Below are 25443 nucleotides of genomic sequence, written 5' to 3' on the forward strand. Positions count from 1 at the left end.
TTGAAAGTGGGAGGGAAGGTTTGCGAGAGGAAAAGGGCCAGGCTGGCATATATTAATTTTTTAAACAATGTTTGTAAATACGACTGGAAAAAGGAAAATCGGGGAAGAGAACGCTTGGGTCGGGCTGGATGAGATGAAATCTGGACGGTAAAGGTCACCTTATAAATTCAACGAGGGGAAAAAAAACACACCATGTAAATAAAAATAAAAGAAAAACAGAGAAACTCAACCCTACGCCTTCTCATCCGCATTTCATAACACACCAAGACACAGAAAAGAGAGCGAGAGAGAGAGAGAGAGACGGAAGAGCAGGTGAGAGGCAGCAACCTCTCTTTCTCCTCCCCTCCCCTCCCCTCCCCTCCTCTTATCTCCTTTCCTTCCTCCTCGCCTATTGCCTCTGCCTAACCCTAACTCCCCCCCCTCCCCCCCGGGCCTGCCCCACGCCACATTTCACGGTGGCTTCCCCCACACCCTGCCCCTTCCCCAGCTCCCCCTCCCTCCCCCACCCTTCGCCCCCCATGGGTCCCCAGGCCTTCGATCAGATCCACGCCTGTACCGTTGCTGCCCCAGCCCCCGGCCTCCGCCCGCTCCCTGGTTGCCAGGATCTCCAGCCGCAGTATTCCTCCTCATCTGCAGCGGAAGACATCCTCAAGCAATTGCCCTCGCCCCTGCTGCCATCCTCTCCATCTTCCTCTTCTTCATCCGCTGCCACATTCGATGCGGAAAGTGGGGATGGCGCTCCGGCTCTGTCAGGCAACCTGGATGGAACCATCGGCTTGAGTGCACTTGAACAGGTGGATAGCTTCTTGATCGAGGCCCTGAACTCTCGCAATCGGATCACAGGTTTGTGTTGATAAAATTCGCGCCTCTGCTACAGGCTTTTGTTTTAGTGTTGCATCTCTTCCTGTTTGGTGTCTGCAGTACTGTAGAAATCAAAGACAGAATATCCAACTGTCTGAGGACAAGGTCTTAAGAAGTTGTAGGAATCGTAAGCTCTGCATTACAATCAGAACGTAATGGCACTATCTTCATCCAGGAAAGGTTCTTTTGTCACTACACATCAGCACACTGAAGGCGTATAGATCTGCTCAATTGTCTTGTGGCCGTTAATACGAATGTTTGTTTTGACCGTTCTTAGGGAGTGAGACTTGAGGTGTCTTTTAAAAACAGCGTGTTCTGTATTGGCAGTGTTGAGGTTAGAACAAGAGATTGAGAGATTCACGAGGAATTCCAAGCAACAGCAGCTTCAATTCAAGCCAATGCCATCTTCATATGAACGTCTTGCAGCTCACCGTGTGGCACAACATTATCATTTACAATCAGTGGTTGCAGACTGTGGCACAGGCAAGGGGTCACGGATAGTTCTGATAAAGACAGCAGAGAGCAGACTTCCAGACATCCGTTTGGTAGATATTCCAGTAACACAGGAGAAGTCCACAACGGTTCCACCTGAGAAGTTTGCAATTAAGCAAAGGGCAAACGGATCATCTAGGGCTAATGGCTTTTTTCATGGAGCAGGAGAATCTGGAAGCATAACTCCAGCTAAAACCGTTGAAGAAAGAAAGGAGGAGTACAACAAAGCACGGGCTAGGATATTCTGCAACATGGAGCTAACAGGCAGAGTTATGGAGGACAATGGGACTACTGATGTTCTTACTGTCTCTAAGTCAGGAGACAAGGTCACTGCAGATAATCTGTCTGAATTGTTAATCAGGAGAGCTTCTGTCTCGAATGGTGAAGGTAAGGGAAGGACAGATGATGATACTACATCTGGGATGAAAGCTGGAAACAGAGTTGCAATTTTTCGGGATCGTGAAAAAGATAAGAAAGATCCAGATTATGATCGGAGTTATGACAGGTGATTTTTAAAATTGTTTTAGGTCTACATCCTGATGAAGACCTGTTGAATGCACATTTATATTTCCAAGTTTGCCTCATTGGGAAGACTGTGTGCATTTAGCTGAATGGCCTGTAGCATCACATATCTGTTTCTAAGAACTCCTCTTCACCTTTCAATCCCTCCTTAATGGAGCTGTTGACATTTGGTTTGATGTCAGTTCCTTATCTGAATGTATGCCATCATCTCTTTGAGCCCCATAAAAAGGTGCTTTAATGTGTGCTTGATCCCTCCATGGCTTGCCATTTGGTTTGATGTCAGTTCCTTATCTGAATGCATGCCATTACCTCTTTGAGCCCCATAAAAAGGTGCTTTAATGTGTGCTCGATCCCTCCATGGCTTGCCAATCAGTCTTCATACTTGAAATTCTAAAAGGTCCATTTCTGTCAATCTGCAGGTATTCTCAACGTGTGAACTCTGGTTTTGGAATGAGTCTTGGACCTTTCAGCATGCATGCGATGTATGCTCCTTTTCTTAATGGCAATGTTGAGTTCTCATGCTCGGATGGACCTGGCCAGCTGCAAATGCAGTTGGATCATACATCTTATCTGGCAGCCCAACACCCTCGAGGTCCATGGGTAGCATCGGCTGGTTGTATGGGGTTCTACCCAGATCCTTTCTGTGGTCCTTTCAGTCAAGGGCAGAGTAATCTGCATTCTGGGTCAGAAATCTATCTGCCATCTCCCAGAGTTTCTCACTTGGATCACTACAGCCATGTGGATACCCGATTTCAACGATATTGTCAGGTAGAAATTTGTTTGTTGTCACTGGTGGTCTTGTGGATGTTCTGAAACATTGAAATGATAGCCATTGACAGTGATTGTGTTTGTTTTTTGTGCAGCCTGCAGCACATCACAAAGCAAACTTCAGAGAAGTTAGAAACCAATAATGAAGGGAATCACTGCCTGTTTCTGCTAGAATCTATGCAGGTGAGTCGTGCACAGGTTGCACGTTTCTGCATTTACAGTGAGGTTGCAAATGTAAAGCTGGCAGAAAAATTTCAGGCATTGGTTACTTGTGCCGTAGGGCTTCTTGAGGACATAGCTTTGTATCCAATTCTTTTGTCTCAGTACTCTTCAAACTATTTTTGCAGTTTTTAGCTCAATGGACTCATGTGCATGGACTTCTTTCTTTGTACATGGTTAACTTAAGTTTGTTTTACTTGTAACTTGTAACAATATGCCTTCAACATTTATTTGTTTAGTGTTCTGATGCCCTGGTTTGAAAAATGTCTGGGGGTCTTTTATAAAGTTAAGCTTAGCTAGATTTGCCTTTGGTGTAGGAAGGTTTGATCATCTGAAGAGTGTAAGTTGCGGTGAATCTTCGTGTATCCTCTCAACTTTGATCTAAAACTCTCCGAGCTATTCAGTTTTAAAGTGTAAGAATCAGAACAGATACTATGGGTGTAGACTTTACTGTCATGAGTTGTAAAATCACATGATGCCTTCATTGCTGTGGGTGTGAAGAAGGTTCTGTGCAGTCAGAAATCTAAAAGATAGATAGGGTTGTATTATAGGTGGAAGGTCATATGCAATATCTGAGAAGCGAGGTTTTGTCTTTTTTGGTCACATTTATGGTGGTTGATGGGGTTCAAAATTTTCTAAATGGTTTAGAAATGTTGAGCTGTGAAGGTTTCTTTTCTGCAGTACTAATTATTAACAGGTTTTCAATAATGCACTGGTTAATGCACTACAATTGACATTATCATGTATTTGTTGAGATTATGTTAAATATCAACACAATATTTGTGGATATTGCCAAATGTTTGTTGAGATTGTATGTCTATACTGACTCTTAACTTTGTCATTCAGAATCTAGGTATGTGCTTCTATTTAATGCTAGGGTTCTGTGTGAATAAGTTGCTTGTTCTTTTGTTGCAAGTTGTTCATCCTTGTGTCTCTGAAGTCAATATAAATGAATCAGCACCATTAACCAGCTTTTACTACTAATTCATCATAGGAGCTCTTCGATTTAACATGTTAAAGTGTGATGAATGAGCAACAGCAGCCAGCTAGCCCTTGGCCTTGATAATGTAGGGGGATTTTGAGTAGATTGTATGTTATGTTCCCTGCTGTTGATTTGTAGTTCTGAGCTTTATATTAATTGTCATGTGGAAGAATGTCAGTTGCTGATTGTAGATAGTGCAGTGTGAACACACCCCACAGTGTAATCTGAGGAGCTGAATACATTAACCCACTAGCTCTGGTCTAGTGCTTAATAAATGTTGTCACAGCAAAGAAAATGGGTTTATATCCTAATAACTGCTGGTCACTCCTTGGCTCTGGTTATCCAAGCATTTCTATTTGATTGATTACGTAAACTTATATTCAGCATAGAGATAAGGATGAAGGCAATCAAAAACTTTTTAGAAACTGGTGTTTTAAAAAAAGTGGCTGTTTGGGATGCCAAAATAGCTTGACCATAGTCAGGAATTTGTTAAGACTTAAATCACACATGAAGCACCTCCTGCTTCTCATGCAAGTGCTTTCACTAGCTCTGGTCTAGTACTTAATAAATGTTGTCACAGCAAAGAAAATGGGTTTATATCCTAATAACTGCTGGTCACTCCTTGGCTCTGGTTATCCAAGCATTTCTATTTGATCGATTACGTAAACTTATATTCAGCATAGAGATAAGGATGAAGGCAATCAAATACTTTTTAGAAACTGGTGTTTTAAAAAAAGTGGCTGTTTGGGATGCCAAAAGAGCTTGACCATAGTCAGGGATTTGTTAAGACTTAAATCACACACGAAGCACCTCCTGCTTCTCATGCAAGTGCTTTCAAGCTTCCATATTTGACTTAGAGTAAATGATGTGATTTTATCTTAACTTAGTGGCTTATAAAACTGCAGAAATTCGTGCTCTACTAGAAGCGGTAATCCTCTCGCTAGAAGCAAGCCGACATTTGATGAGACAAAATAGATGCATTGTTTCATGTAACATGTTTCTCCAATCTTGGGTGAAAAATCAATTGGTGATGCAATGACTAGTTTGATGTTGAAGGATTTGCAACATGATTGGTCCTAGATGCTATTGTGCTCCCATCTAGCCTTGTCATGTCCATGTGCACATGGATGCATCTTACTTTGGTTCCATTTCTCACCCATGTTGCATCCATCTCCCCTAGTTTGGCACATCCCCTTTAGTCACTAGAATTTGAAAAGTAGAGTTTGGCATCAATTGTTTAGCTAGAGCCAATGCCATTGTCACATGGAGTTATTTTGTATGAGATTGTAGGCGACCTCCAAGGGGCTCCAGTGTAAGCCCTTCACTTTGAGGATAGATGCTTTTTTGTTGGTTTGTTCTACTTTGAATACAAAGCTTTCACTTAAATATCTAGTTAGGTGCTTGCACTTTGAGGGTAGATGCTTTTTTGTTGGTTTGTTCTACTTTGAATACAAAGCTTTCACTTAAATATCTAGTTAGGCACATCCGCTTTAGTCACTAGAATTTGAAAAGTGGAGTTTGGCATTAGTTGTTTAGATAGAGCCAATGCCATAGTCACATGGAGTTAGTGAGGTGTATGAGATTGTAGGTGGTCCCTTGTCACCTCCAAGGGGCTCTAGTGCAAGTCCACTTTGAGGATAGGTGCTTTTTTGTTAGTTCGCTCTACTTTGAACACAGCTTTCGCTTGGGGATAATGTGGTGGAGAGAGATTGTGATTAGTGCTTAGGTATCTTGCACTTTGACAATTGATGCTTTTTTGTCGGTTTGCTCCACTTTGAACACATAGCTTACATTTGGGTACAATGTGGTGTAGAGAGATGGTGACAAGTGGTTGGAGATCTTAGACTAGTAGCCATGGTGCCCCTGCTAGCTTCTTGTAACCCTTGTAGATACTCTTGCCATCCACATAGGGGAGAGATTTTACCCATAGTTAGAGGTAGCTCCCCAAATGGTGGTGTTGCAGGCTAGTGTAGAGGTTGTGGCACTGATACCCTTCCAAGAGTCATTGCGCATAGTGGATGCGCCATGACTTTAACACCCTTTGGTCACTAGGTTGAGACCCAAGAGTTGATCCCATCATATAGAAAGTTGGGGAAGTTTAGGCGAGCTAGGAGAGCAAGTAGGAGGTGGATGACTGAACACGTTTTAAGGATCCCCCCTTGACATGTTGTAGCACAACTCTTGGAGATGTGACTTGATAGGATGTACTCCAAGAGGAGACAAACTTGGACCGTAGAGCCATAGTGGCTTGAGAGGCTGAAATGCACCTTGCACCCCCACGATGATCCTTTGATGGAATGTACAAGGTTTCAAAGGTCGACAATTTAGGTAGGTCAAAGCCTCATGAGATAGGACTTGTGTAGAACATTAGGAGGGTTGGTAGAATGTCTCATGTTGTAAGAGCACTACCTCATGATGTATGTATTGGAGAACAATGAACCTAGTCGACATAGGGTTGGGATATTGTGGTTCTAGGGAGAGCCATGTGCCAGGTGGATCTTTGTGAGAGTGGAGGATGTGCTTATTGGTCTAGTGGTAATCTTGCCTTGAATGGCTAAGGAGACATGAGATAGTTTTGGACTATATTAAGTAGTCCCTACCACACGATCACTCGGTAGTATGGGGCAACTTCAATATGGTGGAGGCCTTCGAGATAGGAGAGGTTGATGTGTAGAGACCATTAGAGGAAAGCGGGTTGCTTGGGAGGAACTTTTATTTTAGATTAGAGGGTCGAACCCATGGTTCACACCAAAGTTTGGTAGGTCTACAAGCTTACTTTAGTTATCTAGGAGAGAGGGTAGCAAGAGCTAGGACCTTCTCTAGGATTGATTGAATTTATGTGGATGATTGGTCGATAGGAGTGGTCTAGTAGGCATCATATTTGGCATGATCCTCTGCAATCATTCACTAATCTAGCTTCTACTTTTTGAGAGTCAAAGGACCCCACCCTAGTATTAGGATTCTAGAGCTCTTCTATGATGATGAACTTAGAGAGCCAGTTTCATAGATTTGGAGATCTAGATCCTTCTTAGTTGGACGGGTAGGTAGAAACTTGGATAGGAGCCTTTAAGAGATAAATTCTTTATTTATGGAGAAGGCCATGAAGAGACAAAGCCATCTAGATAGAGAGAGGATTGCAAGAGCATCACTGGTTGCATTATAGAGGGAGGTGAGATGTCTAGGGTGTAGATGGGTGTTTGAGAGGATGTATATTGCTAGAGTAGAGATTGATGCCATGAAGAAAGCTAGAGAGCATAGGTTTCATGTGAGAGCTTCCTTTTGGACCTAGTTTGGAGGTGGGGTTAATAGAGACGTCTTTCACACCATAGTGCAAAAACATTCTAGCAAGGGTGTACAAAGACTCAGGAGAGCTGATGGATCCATTGGAAATCTCGCTCTCGAGACAAGACAAGTGGTTGCATAGTACTACATAGCCTTGCTTGGATCCACTAGTAGATTCCTTGGTTATGAGTGGGATAGAGAGATAATATGGCATAGCACTAATTGCACATTGTTATAGATAGAATGATCAAACACAATGTCCCTTTTTATAAAGGACTTGGAGAATGCACTTTTGGTGCTACCTTCAGGTCATTGTTTAGGAGAAGATGGATTGGATAAGTCCTCAATGAACTCCTAGGATCTTATAAGCACAAGTCTCATCTTTGCTTTTCAGAGGTTATGACATCAATGGCTATGCTAGAGAGACTTTATGAGGGATTGATTCACCTCATTCCCAAGGAAAGTGGAGATAATTGGAGATCACATAGTGGAGGTTAGAACTACCTTGTGAAGTCGCATTGATTGTAGATATTATCTGCCCTACCTGGATTAACTTTGTTCGAGAGCATAATATCTTGGATAACATCTTCACCTTCTAGGAGTCCATCACTCTTGCACACTCTAAGAAAGACTCATTGTGTTCCTTCTTGACTTCGAGAAAGCATAAGATTGTGTGGATGATGACTTCTTAAAGGGCATGCTATTGATGATGGGATTTCTGGAGCAATGTGTTAGTGGAGTAACAACTCTTTATTTCTCAAGGCACAATCACAATATGATTAATAGGGCCAAAGGAGAGAGTTTCTGCATTTAGAGATCAGTGAGTGACAGAGGCATTAGGTTAGCCATCCTTGAGTTCAAGGAGTTTCTTGATGTGGAGTTTACTGATGATACAAACATTCATTGAGATGTGGATGAGAGTAACTTTAGAGCCTTTGTACTGGCATGGAGATATTTTGTAGAGCACCAAGCACCCTAATTAATTAGCAAAATCTTATGGATGGTGGGTATACAACACTAGGAAATTGTGGCTTGAATGGTGACCACACAAGGATTTCAATTGGGGTACCTTGTGGGACTATGGTAAGATATCTCAGATGCCATGGGGGGATTGACATAATCTTAGAGTAGCAATTGGCACCTCTTCTTTTGAGCAAGAACATCAAAGCTTCTTTATTGGAGCTTGGCAAGTCTCTCATTAGCAGCGAGAGGTGGTTGCCAACTAGGTTCTTCTTACCATGTGGTACATCACTTCTTATTGCACATGTTTTGAAGTCATGCATTGGCAAGGTGAAGTGCCTTATCAGTAACTTTATTTGGTTGGGAGGAGAGGGGAGCTTAGTTAGATCACATGTGGATTGGGATGTTATCATACAACCCAGATCTATAGGAGGCCTAGGGATCATAGATCAAGATTGCTAGAGCAAAGTCTTATTGGCTAAACTCAATGTCAAGGATCTTCTAGGTGAGGAGACTTGGGATAAGCTTTTGATAGAGAGGCCTGTAAAATATTACACGGCGCAGCGAACAGAATCTGAGAAAGAGATAGAGAGTACACAACAGAAAAGAGGAGAATCAATAAATTCTTTAACTCCAAACAACTGATACAAAGATGGCTCTGTCCACCCGTGCGCTTTCACTATGTGAAGCTTAGATGGCGATCTAGACAGAAGATAGGTGAAGAGCTTAAGGCTAGCTGGAATAGCAACTCTGACTGGGTGAAAGATAAGTGATAGACGGTTGTGAAGGGGTTTAGCTTTTATAGCCCGCGAAGGCTGTTAGGTCGGCCTGCTGACTGACCTACCATATGAGCCTCCACTAGTCGGCCAGGGAATATTCCAGGGAATATTCCCTTTACCATCGGGCCGGGGGTTGCTACCAGCTTAACCACTCCGTCTAACCCAAATATTAGACCCACAATGGTCACCTTTTTGCCATCTGGTCACATGGACCTCATCTGATATACAAGTCAGGACTCAACCAATGTCCGGGCTCACATTTGGCTTCTCCTCATAATGGGGGCCTTACAACTTTGAGCACCATGGATCATTGGTAGCACCTAATGAGGGTGGGGCATTGATCATATCTAACACCCCCCCTCAATGTCCACCCATAGGTGAACTATCTCCTCGGCCCAATGCCGAGTCTTTGAAGATGAACTTGAAGCAGATCCTTTGTAAGTGCTTTGGTGAAGATATCTGCTCCATTCTCCTCTGTTGGACAGTAGACCAGTTCCACTATCCCATCCTCTATGAAATCATGCACATAGTGATACTGGATCTCTATATGCTTGGTGCGTGCATGAAACACTGGATTTTTGGCAATGGCGATGCAACTTTGATTGTCACATCTCAGCACAGTTGGTTCTTCATCCTGCACTCCCATATGCCATAGAATCCTTCTCAACCATACTGCTTCACATGCAGCAAAACAAGTTGCCTTGTACTCTGCTTCGGTAGAAGACAATGCCACTGTTGGCTGCTTCTTACTAATCCAGGAGAAAATTCCTGAACCTAAAGAGAAATAATAACCAGAAACCGACTTCCTGGAATCAATGTCTCCTGCCCAATCTGAGTCACAGTTCCCCACAAGAGAAGTTCCGAAACTGTATGTGATGCCATAGTCAAGAGTTTCCTTCAAGTATCTAAGCACCCGCATCCCAGCCTTCCAATGACTCTCATGAGGTTTGTTTGAGAACCTGCTCAAAACACCAACATCAAAACTGATATCTGGTCTGGTGTTACACAAGTAGATCAGACTGCCGACCAACCTTCTATACCTCCCAATGTCTGCTAGTGCTAATGTATCCTCGACGGATAACTTTGCATTCACCTCCATAGGTGTAGCTATCTCCTTGCACTCGGTCATGCCAAATGTCTTCAAGATCTCCCATGCATACTTCTTCTGAGAGATGAAGATCTTTCCTGGCTCTTGCCAGACTTCAATCCCCAAACAATAGTGCAGCAAGCCTAATTCTGTCATTTCAAACTCAGAACTCAAAGCCTTTCGAGTTTGGTTGATCATATCTTCATAGTCACCTGTAATAAGAAGGTCGTCCACATATAGGACAATCACTACAAACTTTTTACCATCCCTGTAAACATACAAGTTAGCATGTGAGGCACATCTTTTGAAGTTTAGGTTTAAAAAGAACCTATCTATCTGCTGGTACCATGCTCTGGGGGCTTGTTTCAGCCCGTACAATGCCTTCTTCAGCTTACACACTTTGTTCTCAGAATGGGGGGCCTCAAACCCTGGTGGCTGAGCCACGTACACCTCCTCCTTGAGGTCACCATTTAAGAATGCTGACTTAACATCCATTTGGTACACTGGCCACTTCTTGTGGGCAGCCACTGCAAGTACCGTGCGAATAGTGGTCATTTTGGCAGTTGGGGCAAATGACTCTTGAAAATCAAACCCTTCAACTTGTGAAAATCCTTGGGCAACCAGTCTAGCTTTGTACTTTTCTAAGGTACCATCAGCCTTGTACTTTACCTTCCAGATCCACTTGGTGCCAATAATCTTCCGCTTTGCTGGTCGATCCACTAGCTCCCAAGTGTCATTCTTCATTATGCTGTCATACTCTGCCTGCATAGCAGCCTTCCATGATGGATCTGCAAGTACTTCTTCTAAGTTAGTTGGCTCTTTTACTTCTCTCATAATCTCAACCATCAAGGCCATATTGACTATGTGAGCAGAAGCCCTCCTTTGCTCCTCTATTCTCTGAGACCTCCTTGGTTCGTCTGCCTTCTCCTCAACAGATGCATGAATAGGATTATTGTGGTCATAGAGCTGCTTCACCCAGCGCGGCAATGGCTTTTCCGGTGGGGTGATGTCAGGTTGGTGAACTTTTTCCTCATCATCTGAAGATGATGCTTCCTCCTCCTTAAGGATAGGGATAGCTCTCGGGACAGGTTCATAGTGGACTACTTCTTCGCTTGATGATAAAGTGGAAGAACTTGCCTTCTCCTCCTCCACTGTATGCGGCTCCTCCTTTAAAACGACATCACGGCTCGCGATGATCTTCTTTGCCTCTTGGTCATATAATTTGTAAGCCTTCTACTCATCACTATAACCCAAGAAGATACATTTTCTGCTTTTTGGTTGTAACTTGTTTCTCTTCTCATCTGGAACATGTGCATAACATTCACATCCAAAGATTCTGAAATGTGAGACAGATGGTTTCTTACCAGTGTAAGCCTCATGGGGTGTTTTTCCCTTGAGAGCCTTTGTGTAGCTCCAATTTAGAATGTAGACTGCAGTATTAATAGCTTCAGCCCAAAAATGGTTAGACAATCCCTTGCCCTTTAGCATGCATCTTGCCATCTCCACAATGGTGCGATTCCTGCGTTCCACAACACCGTTCTACTGAGGTATGTGAGGCATCATCAATTGACGCTTGATCCCTTTGCTCTTGCAAAAGCCTTCAAACTCCTTTGAGTTGAACTCACCACCACCATCTGTTTTAAATTTCTTCACACTTTTCCGTGTTTCATTCTCAATAAGTTTTAGCCATTCTTTAAACTTACCAAAAGCTTGAGCCTTATCACGAAGGAAGTACACCCACATCTTTCTACTGTAGTCGTCAACAATCAACATAAAATAAGAAGATCCCCCCAAGGCCTGTGTAGGCATCTTACCACACAAGTCAGCATGCACCAACTCTAGAGGAGCCTGTGCTCTATTCTTGCTTTCTTGTGGAAATGCCTTTCTCTGTTGCTTGCCCATCATACAAGCTTCACATGGTTCCTTCAATTCAGTTATTGTAGGTAGGTGAGCAACCATACCTTGCTTTTGCATCTCCTTCAACACTGCAAATCCGATGTGTCCAAACCTTTCATGCCAAAGCTTACTTGTGCCCACTCCAGTGGTGGCTGTAAGAGCACTTAGCTCATACAGGTTGTTCCTTCTTTCTCCTTTGCCAACAATTGTGCCAGCACTATCAAGAGTTTCTGCACCTGTCTTCTTGAACCTCACTTCATAACCAAGATCAATTATGGTAGCAACAACTGATAAGAGATTTCTCATGATTTCGGGAACATACAACACATTTGAAAGCTTTTTGACTTCACCATTTGCAGCAACAAAAGAAATAGTACCTATGCCCGCAGCAGGGTATTTAGCATCATTTCCAACCGTCACAGTGATGGATTCTTGTAGAGGCTGCATAGAACTGTATAGACCTTTCTTGTTGGTCATGTGACGGGAGGCCCCACTATCCAACACCCATGAGTCAGTGGTAGATTCTTCTTGTGCCGAGGAGCACACTTCCTCTATGGTTGCCATGAATAAATCCAACTCTGCTTCGGCCGTATTGGCTGTCTCTTTCCCTTTACTTTTAAGGGTACCATTCTTTTCATCTGCCTTCTTGACACGACAATCTGCAATTGCATGTCCTTTCTTCTTGAAGTAGAAGCACTCTCCTTGAAACTTCTTCTTGCCGCCCTTCTTCTTTTTGTCACCATCATTTTTGGTGGAGGAAACACCTTGCCTTTTGCATTGGCAGAGAATGCAGCATCTCCATTGTTGCTTCCTTCTTGGGCTTTCAGCCTCAACTCCTCCTCCATTAATAATGCACAAAAATCCTCAAAAGTCAAAGCTTGAGGTCTCACATGAGTATTAAGGGCAGTTACTAGTCCATCAAACTTTTGTGGACAAATCCGAAGACACCTCCGAGCTAGCTCTTCGCTAGTCTTTTGTATCCCAACGCCAGCCATCTGGTTACACAGATTCTTAATCCGAGTGATGAATGCTTCAACCGTCTCTCCTTCAGCAAACTTCTCCGCTGCTAGTTGATTCTCCAAGTTTTGAATCCTTGTTTGGTTTCATGTTTCATACTGACTCCTTAGTACATTCCAAGCCTCTGACGCTTTGGTTGTATGCTGAATCAAAGTCAAAACACTGTCAGAACAACTTGTAACTAAGGCATACAATGCGTCTGCATTCCTTCGTTTCCAAGCTCGTAGAAGATCTGCATTCGGAGGAATCATCACACTAGGATTTGATGGGTCGGGGGTAGGCTATGGTTCTGCGTCAGTCCCCAGCACAGTCTCCAGAAGCTCATAAGAATCAAGGATAGTTGTAATTTTGAACTTCCACAAGGTGTAGTTTGTACCATCTAACTTGCCTTCGCTGAAGGTTGGTGGATGAATCCTCAGTGTTTGAATAGCCGGTACAGCAACACCACCTCCTGCACCACTTCCTGATGCGCTAGAACCGCTTCCGGAAGTCGACATAGTTTCTCTTTGCTGTTGAAGCCTTTGCCTCTTGCACACTCTCCGATCTCTAGAGCCCCCTGGGCTCTGATACCATGTAAAATATTACACGGCGCAGCGAACATAATCTGAGAAAGAGATAGAGAGTACACAACAGAAAAGAGGAGAATCAGTAAATTCTTTAACTCCAAACAACTGATACAAAGATGGCTCTGTCCACCCGTGCGCTTTCACTGTGTGAAGCTTAGATGGCGATCTAGACAGAAGATAGGTGAAGAGCTTAAGGCTAGCTGGAATAACAACTCTGACTGGGTGAAAGATAAGTGATAGACGGTTGTGAAGGGGTTTAGCTTTTATAGCCCGCGAAGGCTGTTAGGTTGGCCTGCTGTGACCTACCATATGAGCCTCCACTAGTCAGCCAGGGAATATTCCCTTTACCATCGGGCCGAGGGCGTTGCTCCCATACCCCCGCCAGGGGGGCCGCTAGCCCCCCTGGGACCCCCAGCCAGGGGCCGCTTTCGCGGTCCCCACCCCACTATAGGGGCTCCTTTTAATTCCCTTACACTGCAACTCGATGCAATGCACCTCGAGTTGCTACCAGCTTAACCACTCCATCTAACCCAAATATTAGACCCACAATGGTCACCTTTTTGCCATCCGGTCACATAGACCTCATCTGATATACAAGTCAGGACTCAACCAATGTTCGGGCTCACATTTGGCTTCTCCTCATAATGGGGGCCTTACAACTTTGAGCACCATGGATCATTGGTAGCACCTAATGAGGGTGGGGCATTGATCATATCTAACAAGGCCACACCCATACATGGAGGACCATGGCAACTCGGTACTAATTGGATCTTTTAGGAGATCATGACTAGAGACTTAGGAAGGAACTTGAGATTTGATTTATGTTAGCCATTATTAAAGCGTGGATTCCTATTTCATGTGATCTTCATCAGTTGTTCCCAACTATAGTTGAAGAGAAGTGGAGGTAGCCTCTTCTCTTCAATCACTATTTGAGATTAGAGTTAGGCCACACTATTAGACAAAACTTACTTATCTTGGGGGAGATTCTGAATATCCTTTTAGTAGTCGTGACTAGTAAAGGCATTACGTTCACCTTTTTGGTTGAGGAGGATGGATGCATGCAGCAAGAGAACTTGAACCACACAGAGTTCACATGATACTCCAAACAGAGAATTAGAGTAGTGGCACACTATGAGAGAAAGTGGTACATTGACCTAGACCTAACTGCCTACTTAATAGATGGATGGAGATATTGGCTTATTAGAGAAGGCCTCTATAGAGATTACAGTGGTGTGGTGAGGCAAATGAGAGGTAGAGACACTACCTATGGGATTGTCCTAAAGTTTAGGAGGTATGGAGGAGAGCCCTTAGGATGGTATTCCATGTCACATCAAACTAAGGTTGCAACTTAGGGGAGTGTAGCTTAGGTCACAGACAACGTCCCATCATGTGATTATGAGGATGTTTAGGGGAGCCTATTGTGCCTCATCATTGGAAAGCATTCGAGTAGGATCCCCAATCTAGATTAGTTGCATGCACAATAGACCTAGAGACATTGTGATAGATGGGAGCTGATTGCTAAATAGTATTATAGCCTAGTATATTTTTGGACCGTGAGGTGCAATTATGCTCTAGACCTTTGGGATGTATCCATAGAAGAGACTCTCTCTCTTGAGGATTTGGTTAGAGATCATCCACACTCTCAGTAGGACATGGAAGAGAATGCATTGCAATTTTGAGAGGATGAGGAAGATGAAGGATGATAACTTCTAGACCTAGGGTTCAAGTATCTTATTTCTATGGTCCCTTAGATGGTTCAGCACTATAGCCCCCACCGGATTGGTTGTTCCACAACCATTGTATTTGTGATGTATTTAGACACTCTTTTCAAAGTTCATTATGCTCTTTATCTTTAGCTTAGGGGGATTTCCTAGAGCTTTTATTGATAGAAATGTCTTTTCTTGAAAAAAAAAGAATAATAACAAGTAGATTCATTTGATGTTGGACAAGAATATGCTCCTCGGTACAAGAGATTGAAGCTAACATCAACCCCTTGGATGTAGATATGCCTAGAGTAGTAGGAAGTACACACATCAACTTGTGGGTGCAAGGGGTTGATATATCCAAAGGATCCAATGATCCAAAATCCCTCCAAATTTTTTGGTTGACATCGCTTATAAAGCATGTGTGTGGGGGAAATGTAAGATTGCTTAGGTATACTTAATTGTTTGAATGGTCCTAAAGTATTTGTGTGAGGGAAATGCAAGATTGCACAGTTCCACTCAAAGGCTTGCAAATCAACTAGCACAATGATAACTAATGATGAAGGGCCCACTAAGAAAATGCTTTAGACAAGAGGAGTGCACTAATTTTGAGAGATGTTTGTACTCAATAGGCCCGAAAAGTAGAACTTTTGAAGAACCCCCAGAAAATAGAAGCTGTCAACAATATTAGAGAAGATAGTGATGTATAGAATGATTGTAACACTAGAGCATGTCAATGAATAAGGGAAAGGAAGCCTCTTGTTGAATTAAAAAAAGTTGAAGGGAAATATGGACGATGGTTGTGCATGAAAATCATGGGGATGTTAATCTAGTAGTAAATGAATTAGAAAATATTATGGCGTATGAAACTACCACATCAATGAAGCATCTCAATGAATAAGGGATGAGGAGCCTCTTTTTGAATTAAAAAACATTGAGCAATATAGATAATGGTTGTGTGCCAAAAATCATGTGCATGCTACTCTAGTAGAGTAATTTTAATTATGTAGTACATGTTAATCTTTACTATTAGTTAAGGGGAGGTTGGGGGCGGGTGCCACGTGGCAGCCCCCAGCCTCCCCACAAAGAATGGCGGGGGCGGGTGCCACGCGTCCGACACCCACCCTCCCCGCGAAAAGGGTGCTGAGTCCCGACAGCACCTACCCGTCCTCGACCTGCACACTGCCTCGACTTGCCCTCCTCGACCTGCACCAGCCCCAGGGCGAGTCTAGGCGCGGGGCGCCTAGTGTATTTTGAAGTGTGGGTTTCTAAATCACATTACAAGGGATGCCACATGCAATGAAGGCTCCAATGTTAATGCATTTTTTAAAGGACACCTTTTAATGCTCTACTTGTGGATATTTTGATAAAATACCTTCTTTTCTAGAGTGGGAACATGTTTCTTCATGGGGATGAACATACTTTTAGATTATGCACATGTCAATTGCGGCCTCTTGCATGTTAGTATGGCACATTTTTTGTCTTGTAACTTTATGCCAATTTTTTCTCCAAAGTTTCTAAAACATGGCCTTCGCATGGTTTGGTGGGTTATCATCATAAGATGGCATATTCGTTAGTATCTTTAAAAGGTGATCCTTGATATAGCATGTGAGACATATACACCTTGTTAACCTCAAACATTACTAACATGAGCCATTGACATATGCTAATACTTGCTACTTCTATAGCTCTTAGTCAATTGCATAACACACTTTCTACAACAACAAAACTTTTGCTATAATCCACATGAACCAAGGAGCATCCCTTGAAAAACCATAACCACCTTCTTAGTTCTCCCAATATATTGACCTCCTCTCAAATTGTTGATCACTTTTCATTTCCCCACTTTCATGTGATATCCACTATCCTTGTCCACATACAAATATAGCCCTCATCCTACTCATACCAATTCCTTAAATCTTCATCTCCACCACCTTAATATATTGCACACAATTAATAGCGCATCCTCTACCATACCAAGTAGGAAGAAGACTAAGAAATAAGCAATAATTCTTAAGTCCACTACTAACATCTACAAGATGTCTCCATGAGTTAATTCCATACATAGGCCCCCACCTCAAAGATAGAGGAAGATTTGATTAGAGTCCATTGGTTTGAAGGATAGTTTGAGGAAAAGGATGTAAAAACAAAGAGAAAATTGAATAGTGATTATATCTCTATGAATGAGCACAAGACACCCAGCCAAACCTCCATTCTTAGCAACACAATTATGAAGTCAACATGTGCAACTCTAAATAGAAGTTTAAGCTTCAAAAAGAGAAGAAAATCTAGCAATATGGGGGTTTCCCTTATAATTTCTTTAAAATTCTTGCATGACAAGGGATAGGAATTAGAAGATCCTACCTTTGGATAATTATAGATTTGTACACTTCATATGTAACATACCCAATTTTTTTTTCATTTAAAAGTATTGCTTCAACTATAATGCATTTGATTCAGTAACTCAAACCTCGATACATATTTAATTCTTATAAGATTGATTTAGTAACTTGAACCTTGATAATATTTGATGCTTATATGGTAATGTGCTTAGGAAACCTCTTTCAAGATTGATCACACTCAAAAACACCATTCATAGTTAATTACACATGCAAGTGCCTTTGAAAACACCTTTAGGCTTTTTTTAAAGTTGGATATAACTTAAAAGGCTGTGCACAAACATATTGTGATGCCCTAACATCAGGATGGTTAGATGCACACATACGTACATAGATACATAGATATATTCATACATACATAAACCACCCCCTTAGGGTTTGTAAGAACCCTTGCCTAAGGTCTTGTTGACGTTCTAATTGAAAAAAACATGTGATTCCCCATGCACTAGGTTATCCAATGGCTTGATCTCCCACCATTCAAGGGCCATCATTTCCCTCTTTCACCTCTATTAAGAAAACTTGGGCTCATATTTGGGCCTTATAGTTTTGGAGAGAGAAAGCCTCTCAACCAATAGAGGAAGAGGTACCATTATAGTACAAATGATGCTTTTTAATTTTTGGATGTTTCATCTCATTTTATAAAAAATTACCAACATGAAACATTTCAAGATATTTTTGGGGGAAAAATTCATTGAGCATAGAAAGCAAGAAGGTCCTGAATAATTTAACATGCTAGATATTGACATTTTTCGTTAGCCTCATACTTGCATTGTCCTTATTGCTTTCTTGAAATTCTCAGATATGAGATCAAAATGCTTTTCCTCCATTGTAGTATTCCCATCTTTTTCTTGAAGATCTCTAACACTATCTTTTCCCCTAATACTTTACACATGATTTGCTATTTTCACTTCGAATTTTATTTCAATGTCTTCTTTTGCTTTGTCTTTTGTTTCCATGGGACATGTACATCCATGACATCCCTCCACTTTTGTACGAGCAATCACAATATACAATCATTTTGATCTTGATAACTAGAGGTAGATTCCTACCATCATTGCCATTGGTACTTGGGTTATGTTGCAAACAAAGAAGAGGATAAGACATGGAAACAAATTCATTGACACTTACAAGCATTGAGTAAAATATTTCAAGCTTGAAGGACCAATCTAATGCAATATGGGTGATCTCATCACCATTAGGAATCCTAATCATGTTCTGTTGGCTCTAGGCATAATTTAGACTCACAATTTGATTTAGGACTAATACAATGCGATATAGGGGCCTTGCTACTATTAGAAACCTCTAATCGCATTGTGTTGGTTTAAGACCAATACAAACAAGATAATGGCCCTTGGCTAATTTTGAGGACCCTCAATTGCATTGTATTGGCTTGGAGGTCAAGTTTCTTATGAATACAAACATAAGATGATAATATACATTGGATACCATTGGGGGACTATTTCTTTGTTGTGTTGGTCTCATGTTCAATTTGTTGAGTAGTGCCAAAGTAAGAGGTTTAAAATAGCAATGGATGAAGACTAAGCCATCAATAACATTAAATAAAGACTAAGCCATAATGCAATATGACTTTATTATAACAAAAAATAATTCATGATATCAAAATTTAAATTTTCCGTGGAGAATGGGGAGAAATCAATAGTGTGATTGCATATGAAGTTGCTGAAAATGCTCATCTAGAGTCAAAAAATGATCAAAATGGACATTAAGAGACCAAAATACAAAGAAAGTGGGAAGATACCTAGGATGATTGGCACAACTTTTTGGGAATGCCCTCCTATGTTGTGTTGGTCCCCTTCACCACCTTCCCAAATTTTTCTTATTTGGCCTCTCAATATCTATTTTGAGCATTTTTTGATCCAAGATGAAGATTTTTGGCACCTCTAGATGCATTGGCACCATTAGGTTTTCCCCATTCTCCACCTAAAATTTGGATTTGATACTATTAATTGGTTAGTGCCAAAGCAAGAGGATAAAAATAATATTGTATAGAGGGTAAGCCATAATGCAATATTACTTTGTTATGTTTCAAAATTTAATGGTATTTGGAATGGCATATAATGTTAAAAAACACTAAAAATGGATATTAGGAGATCAAATTATGAGGGAGTTGGGAAAGTATCGATGGTGATTAGTAGAATGTGGTAAGGCCTTACCAAACACTATCATGGTCCCTCCTTTGTGTTGTGCTAGCCAAGGGCTAGCACAACATGAGGGGGGTCTTAGCTTCAATGAAAAGGTTGATCTTATATTTGGGCCAACATAATGTGAGGGGGGTCTATTGCACTCTCAAAGAATTTAACAAGTTTTGATTAGTAAAGCACTTACAAACCCATGATTAAATTTCTTAACACTCTTTGCTTTTAATACAACTAAATCTTTTGTACAAGCAAAACTCTAATAAATGGAAATTTTATCTCAAAGGATTTGTTACTTTGATAGATTCAAGAACATTTTGATATGTACATTCAGATATTGTATGCTAGCACTACCCTTGCATCCTGGGGGAGATGATAATGAAGATTCAAAATTGCTCATAAGTTAACACGAATAAACCCTTAGGGTGGAGATATGTGAATGAGAAAGAAAGAGGAAAACAGGAAAGCTAGTAGAGGTTATAGAGTATAAATTGAGTAAGTAGAGAAGCCACGACACTGATTAAGAAGTTGTGAGACATTGATTGTGATGAAACATGGGAAGAGAGAGAAGTGAGACTATTTGATGAAAATATTGAGTTGATTGAGGGACCCTATTCTTGAGAGATGCACGCACCCCCACACGCATGCACATGCACACACAGAAGCCCACCCAGCGACGCGCGCGCGCGCACACACACACACCCCCCCACATGCATGCACATGCACACACACACGCCCACCCACCGATGCACATTACATGCACACGCACATGCGCGTGCGCACTCACGCACGCATGCACACACACACACACACACGAGAGAGAGAGAGAGAGAGAGAGAGAGAGAGAGAGAGAGAGAGAGAGAGAGAGAGAGAGAGAGAGAGAGAGAGAGAGAGAGAGAGAGAGAGAGAGAGAGAGAGAGAGAGAGAGAGAGAGAGAGAGAGAGAGAGAGAGAGAGAGAGAGAGAGAGAGAGAGAGAACATCATTGTAGGCACCTCAAAGGCATATATGACAAAGAGAAACACATCAAGGTTTTAGTTACAATCTACTTTAGGTCACCATTGGCCAAAAATAAATACAAAGTACCATTGGTACAAACAAAAAACCAAATGTGAAATAAATAAATCATGACCCTAAAGAACCTTAGTGCTTACACTTTCTAAACTTCTATTTGATGGCTATGTTGCCTTGATAAACTTCCCATTTCCCCCCTTTTCTAGTTTCTTAATCTTAGCACTTGGATGTGCTTCGCTAAAATAACTTAGTGTGCTTGATGCTTATATTTTTTGAAATCTTATAAGATGGATTTTCCACCTTTATAAACTACCCATTTTCCCTCTTTTCTAGATGCTTTCATCTTGGTGATTTACTTGGTCATGCTTTGAGCTGTGCTAGTTTAAGTTCATTAGTGATCCACATATTGGTTCCCTTTAAATATTTTGATTGTTTATCTTCCATGTTTCTAAACTCTAAAGTTGCTCGATTATTTTATTGCTTGATGATTTTTCATGTTTCATCTATTTGAATACAGTTTCTTCCAAAATTGGCATGAGTTTGGTCTCTAGCTCGAATGACTATGGGCATGCTTGCAATCTTCATCATCTAGTTCCTCTTGTGTTTCTTCATGCCATTTATTAAGGAGGCCTCCTAATGTGCATGAAATGTAACACTCTTTCATATTGTAGCTTAATTAACTACTGAAAATATAATGTCTATCATGCCATTTATTAAGGAGGTCTCCAAATGTGCATGAAATGTAACATTCTTTCATATTGTAGCTTAATTAACTACTGAAAAGATAATGTCTATCATACCTTGCTCATCTGCCTCCTTTTCTTATTTTGATTTTTCTATACCTTCTCTTACACGATTGTCATTTCCTTGACTTCATTGTCAATCTTCTAGTCCTTAAGCTAAGATACAAGAAGGATCGTGATCCTTCACCTAAATTACAAGAAGGAGCATAAGATGGAGCTATGCATATTTGGACTAACTAGGTTCAACACCCAAAGCAAGGAGATTGCATTTTAGTCAGTTAAGGAGCATCACCCTATAAGAAATCTGGAATGCACCTTTGAAGCAGATCTTCAAGGGTGAAGTTGCCAAAGCATCATGGATTGGAATCTTAATGAAACTTAAATGGTTTTGGGCTCTAGCATGTAAATCAGGAAATAACTTTGAATTGACCAAATTTAGGTAATTTGGCCTAAATTTTCTATAAATAGTCCACTGCATGCAGCCATTTCAAGCCTAAAAGGAGACCTAGGTTTAACAAGGTTAAAATATGAGGGGAAATTTCCTGTGCGACGGGGGGACTTAAGAGATCTTAGGCCACAAAGTTTAGATATTCATTGGGAGTTCTAGATAGAGTCATCTAGATGCATCCCTTGATGGACTACTAAAATTGTGCAATTGAGGATTTGTTAGATAGGCATGTCACATGTGGTATTCGAGGAAAAACAATTATATTTATAAACCTAAGATAATTTTTTTGCAAATATTGTAAAAGGTTATGGTTAAGTTGACAAATTTCTTGTGAAATGTTTTTACCATTGATGAATGATTGATTTTTTAAGAGTGATGAAGCTTGGCAACACTTTCTACGATTTTGAGTTATGTTCTCTTTAGCCACACATTCTTGGAATTTTAGTTGGAGAGATTGATTCATATATACCTTGGATCAGGTTTATGACTCATCTCCATTGTAATGTGAAAAACATTAGACACATGATGGTATGCACTACTTTGTTAACATTGGCCGCCTTGCTTATATCTAGATAAACATGTAGCAACTTTAGTGGATGGAAAATCTCAAAGTTGTTAGCTTATTTAGTTTTGAAGAATCCAAATTAAATCCTATCCTTCACATAGATAGACAATAGTTTTGACAAGACCACTACATCTATGAGAAAGCCATTCAGGTTATTTCTATTGAGCTTATCATTATTTTAGGCCACGATCACTACCACAACTATTGTGAAGAAGGTTACTAGTTATTCATTCTCAACATAAAACCCTAGACGTCTATGTTGAGCCTCCAGTTTACAAACGTATTAATATATCTAACTTTCATGGACAAACTTTATAAAAAGATCCCTATCATGATGTAAACCCCTTTTGGCTGTTGGGAAAATTGAGTAAAATATGTCTCTTTTCTTCCACTTGTGCGTTAATTTAATGTCTCTTTGAAATTTGCATTGACACATGGAAGGGTTTATATGAAATTCTAATCACTTGTGTTGAGCTAGTTTCTCGTGTTGTAATTCAGGGCATCACACCTACCCTTAACCCTACCAAAACACAAGAGAATACATTTCTCCTTGAATAATTTAAGCCTCAATGGCAAGGGTAAAGATGTTGAAACTGATGCTCAAGTGTGAATTGAAATAATGGAGGATTACTTCCTCATAGTTCGAACTAGTGTGAAAAATCAAGCCATGATAGCCAAGTTGAAATTAACAACAGAAGCGTGATTGTGGTGGAAATAGTGGTGCCAAGCCAATGGAACCTCAGAATTGGTTGCCACATCGGAACAATTGAAAGAAGGTATAGGCAGAAGATATTTCCACCTTCTTACCACAACTTAAAGATAAATGAGTTCTTTGATCCGGGCTATCTAGGAATGCATTTGGAAGCTTATTACTCTTAATTTATTATAAATGTATGCCATTGTCCATCAATACCACCCAGTAGGTAGCTAGTATTTGCCAAGGGTTGAACCCTCCATTGGACACTAATTGGAGGCTATGTGGCCTAGATCTTTAGGATGCCTTAGTGCAAGAAAAATCCCTCTATTAAGCTACTTAATCATCCAAGTCAAGAGATGGAAAATATTGGAAGCAAGGCTCTCAAAACAAAGAACCCCATGCTTTCAAAAAGAGGACTAAAGTCCAACAAAAAGCAAGTATGTATAAGAAAGAAGGCTAAGGTTAATGTAACCAAAAACTATGCCCCAACTAATCAAAGCAATGAAATCCAAAGGGCAATTCAAAAGACAATACCCCAAGTTGAACCAAACTCCCCATCAAGGGTAGTTTTGTGGCAAAAATAGAGTAGTATAGCAAATCATAAAGAAAATGCTATTGCATTTACCTGCAAGGTAGAGGAAGAAGAGGAAGAACCCACAATGGAAGCAAAAATTGAAAGAGGAATGATCCATGACACTCTCAACAAGAAGAGACAATATCACCAATTCTCAACAATTTAAATACCTATAAACCATCAAGGTAAACCCTTCAAGATTTTGATAGATTATGGAAGTACTCATTCCTTTATTTCTCCAAATTATGCAAATAAATTAGGTTTAGAGATTACACTGGTATCCAAGATCTTAGTGGAACTAGCTAAGCACAAGGTTCCATGTCATGAACTTGGACACCTAGGAGTGTTCGTTAGGAATGGATTGGTTAATCCACAATGATACTCATATCAATTGAGAAAAAGGCCAAGTTTCATTTTGAAGCTTGAAAGAAAATCGAGTGTCTATATATAAGGTGAAGATGGTAAACCAAAAATCTAGCTGACCAAAGCTTCACGTATTGCACAAGGTTATAGGAAAAGATTGCTTATCTATTTGATTAAGATTAACAAGACTGGTCAAGATAAATTGATCATGAGATTAAACTTGTGCTAGGAGCACGTCCAATAATGAAAAGATCTTATCAAATATGAGTCCCTCAAGCTATTGAGTTGAAACAATAGCTCATATGAGATCAAGGATTTATTCAACCAAGTAACTCACCATGGCAAGCCCTGCTCTTGTTTCAAAAGAAGAAGGATAGAACCCTCCACCTTTGCATTAACTATTGTGGTTGAACCATGTGATAATAAAGAATCAATAACCGATTCTTGAAATCAATGAGCTTCTTGATAGACTTCAAGGAGTAAGGATATTATTTGAGATTGATCAAAGGTTGGGGTACTATCAAATCATGATCAAGGAAGAAGATATCCCAAAGATTGCCTTTAATAGAAGGTACAAGAACTATGAGTTTATTATAATCTTCTTTGGATTGACTAATTCTCCAACTACCATTAACAAGATAGTACAAGATATCTTCTGGTCTTACCTTGGTGAGTTTGTCCTTTTCTTCTTCAATGTCATCCTTACCTACTCCAAAGAAGAATGAGAACATGAATGGCAACTCCAAATTGTGTTGGAAACACTTAGGATATACAAGCTCAATGCTAACAAGAGAAAATGCACATTGTTCAAGAGGAAGATAGAGTACCTTGGATTCATAGTATGTAAGAAAGGGATTGTAATTGACCCATGGACAAGGTCAAGGATGCATAGGACTAACTATCTCTAAGTTCAATTAAGGAAGCATGAAGCTTTCTAGGATTGACTAGATAATACTGTCTTTATCAAATATTATGCCTTGATTGCCGCACCCCTCATTGACTTGTTCAAGAAAGAAACTTACATTATGTGGGTCCCAATTGAGAAATCTAGCTTTGAGAGACTCAATAAAAGTTTAGTAACAATTTCCATTCTAAAGGTTCCCAATGTGAACTAGGAATCTGAGATTATGACACATGTAAGCTCTCTTGCAATAGATTTTGTGATGTAGGAGGGATATCCAGTGGCCTACTCCGCCTACCCTCAAGTAAGCTAAAGACACATGATTTAGAACTATTAGCTATGATTCATGCTCTCAAGCTATGGATATACTACTTGCTTGGAAGGATGTTTAATTTAGTTAATCAATCATAAGAGTCTCAAATGGATTTTACTCAACTTGATTACTTGACCA

General features: G+C 40.7%; 1 protein-coding gene across 1 annotated transcript; it reads left to right on the forward strand.

Moving 5' to 3' along the window:
• The first annotated feature begins 313 nt into the window (after positions 1-313).
• Positions 314-3088, forward strand: LOC148021718 (uncharacterized). Its single transcript, XM_087697236.1, has 4 exons — positions 314-843; positions 1189-1858; positions 2295-2643; positions 2739-3088. The coding sequence occupies exons 1-4, from the start codon at positions 519-521 to the stop codon at positions 2784-2786; spliced, it is 1392 nt and encodes a 463-aa protein (XP_087553362.1). The 5' UTR covers positions 314-518; the 3' UTR covers positions 2787-3088.
• The last annotated feature ends 22355 nt before the right edge of the window (positions 3089-25443 follow it).

The sequence above is a fragment of the Lygodium microphyllum genome, chromosome 17 (genome assembly GCF_053477565.2).
Source record: "Lygodium microphyllum isolate KBCC chromosome 17, Lygodium_microphyllum_v1.1.10, whole genome shotgun sequence".
In the NCBI taxonomy this organism is placed as follows: domain Eukaryota; kingdom Viridiplantae; phylum Streptophyta; class Polypodiopsida; order Schizaeales; family Lygodiaceae; genus Lygodium; species Lygodium microphyllum.

Bases quoted from the DNA above. Each gene is read 5' to 3' on its own strand.
- LOC148021718 (XM_087697236.1), top strand. From the start codon at position 519: ATGGGTCCCCAGGCCTTCGATCAGATCCACGCCTGTACCGTTGCTGCC. The intron at 844-1,188 runs GTTTGTGTTGAT...CTGTATTGGCAG, and splicing joins CTCTCGCAATCGGATCACAG to TGTTGAGGTTAGAACAAGAG. The intron at 1,859-2,294 runs GTGATTTTTAAA...GTCAATCTGCAG, and splicing joins TATGATCGGAGTTATGACAG to GTATTCTCAACGTGTGAACT.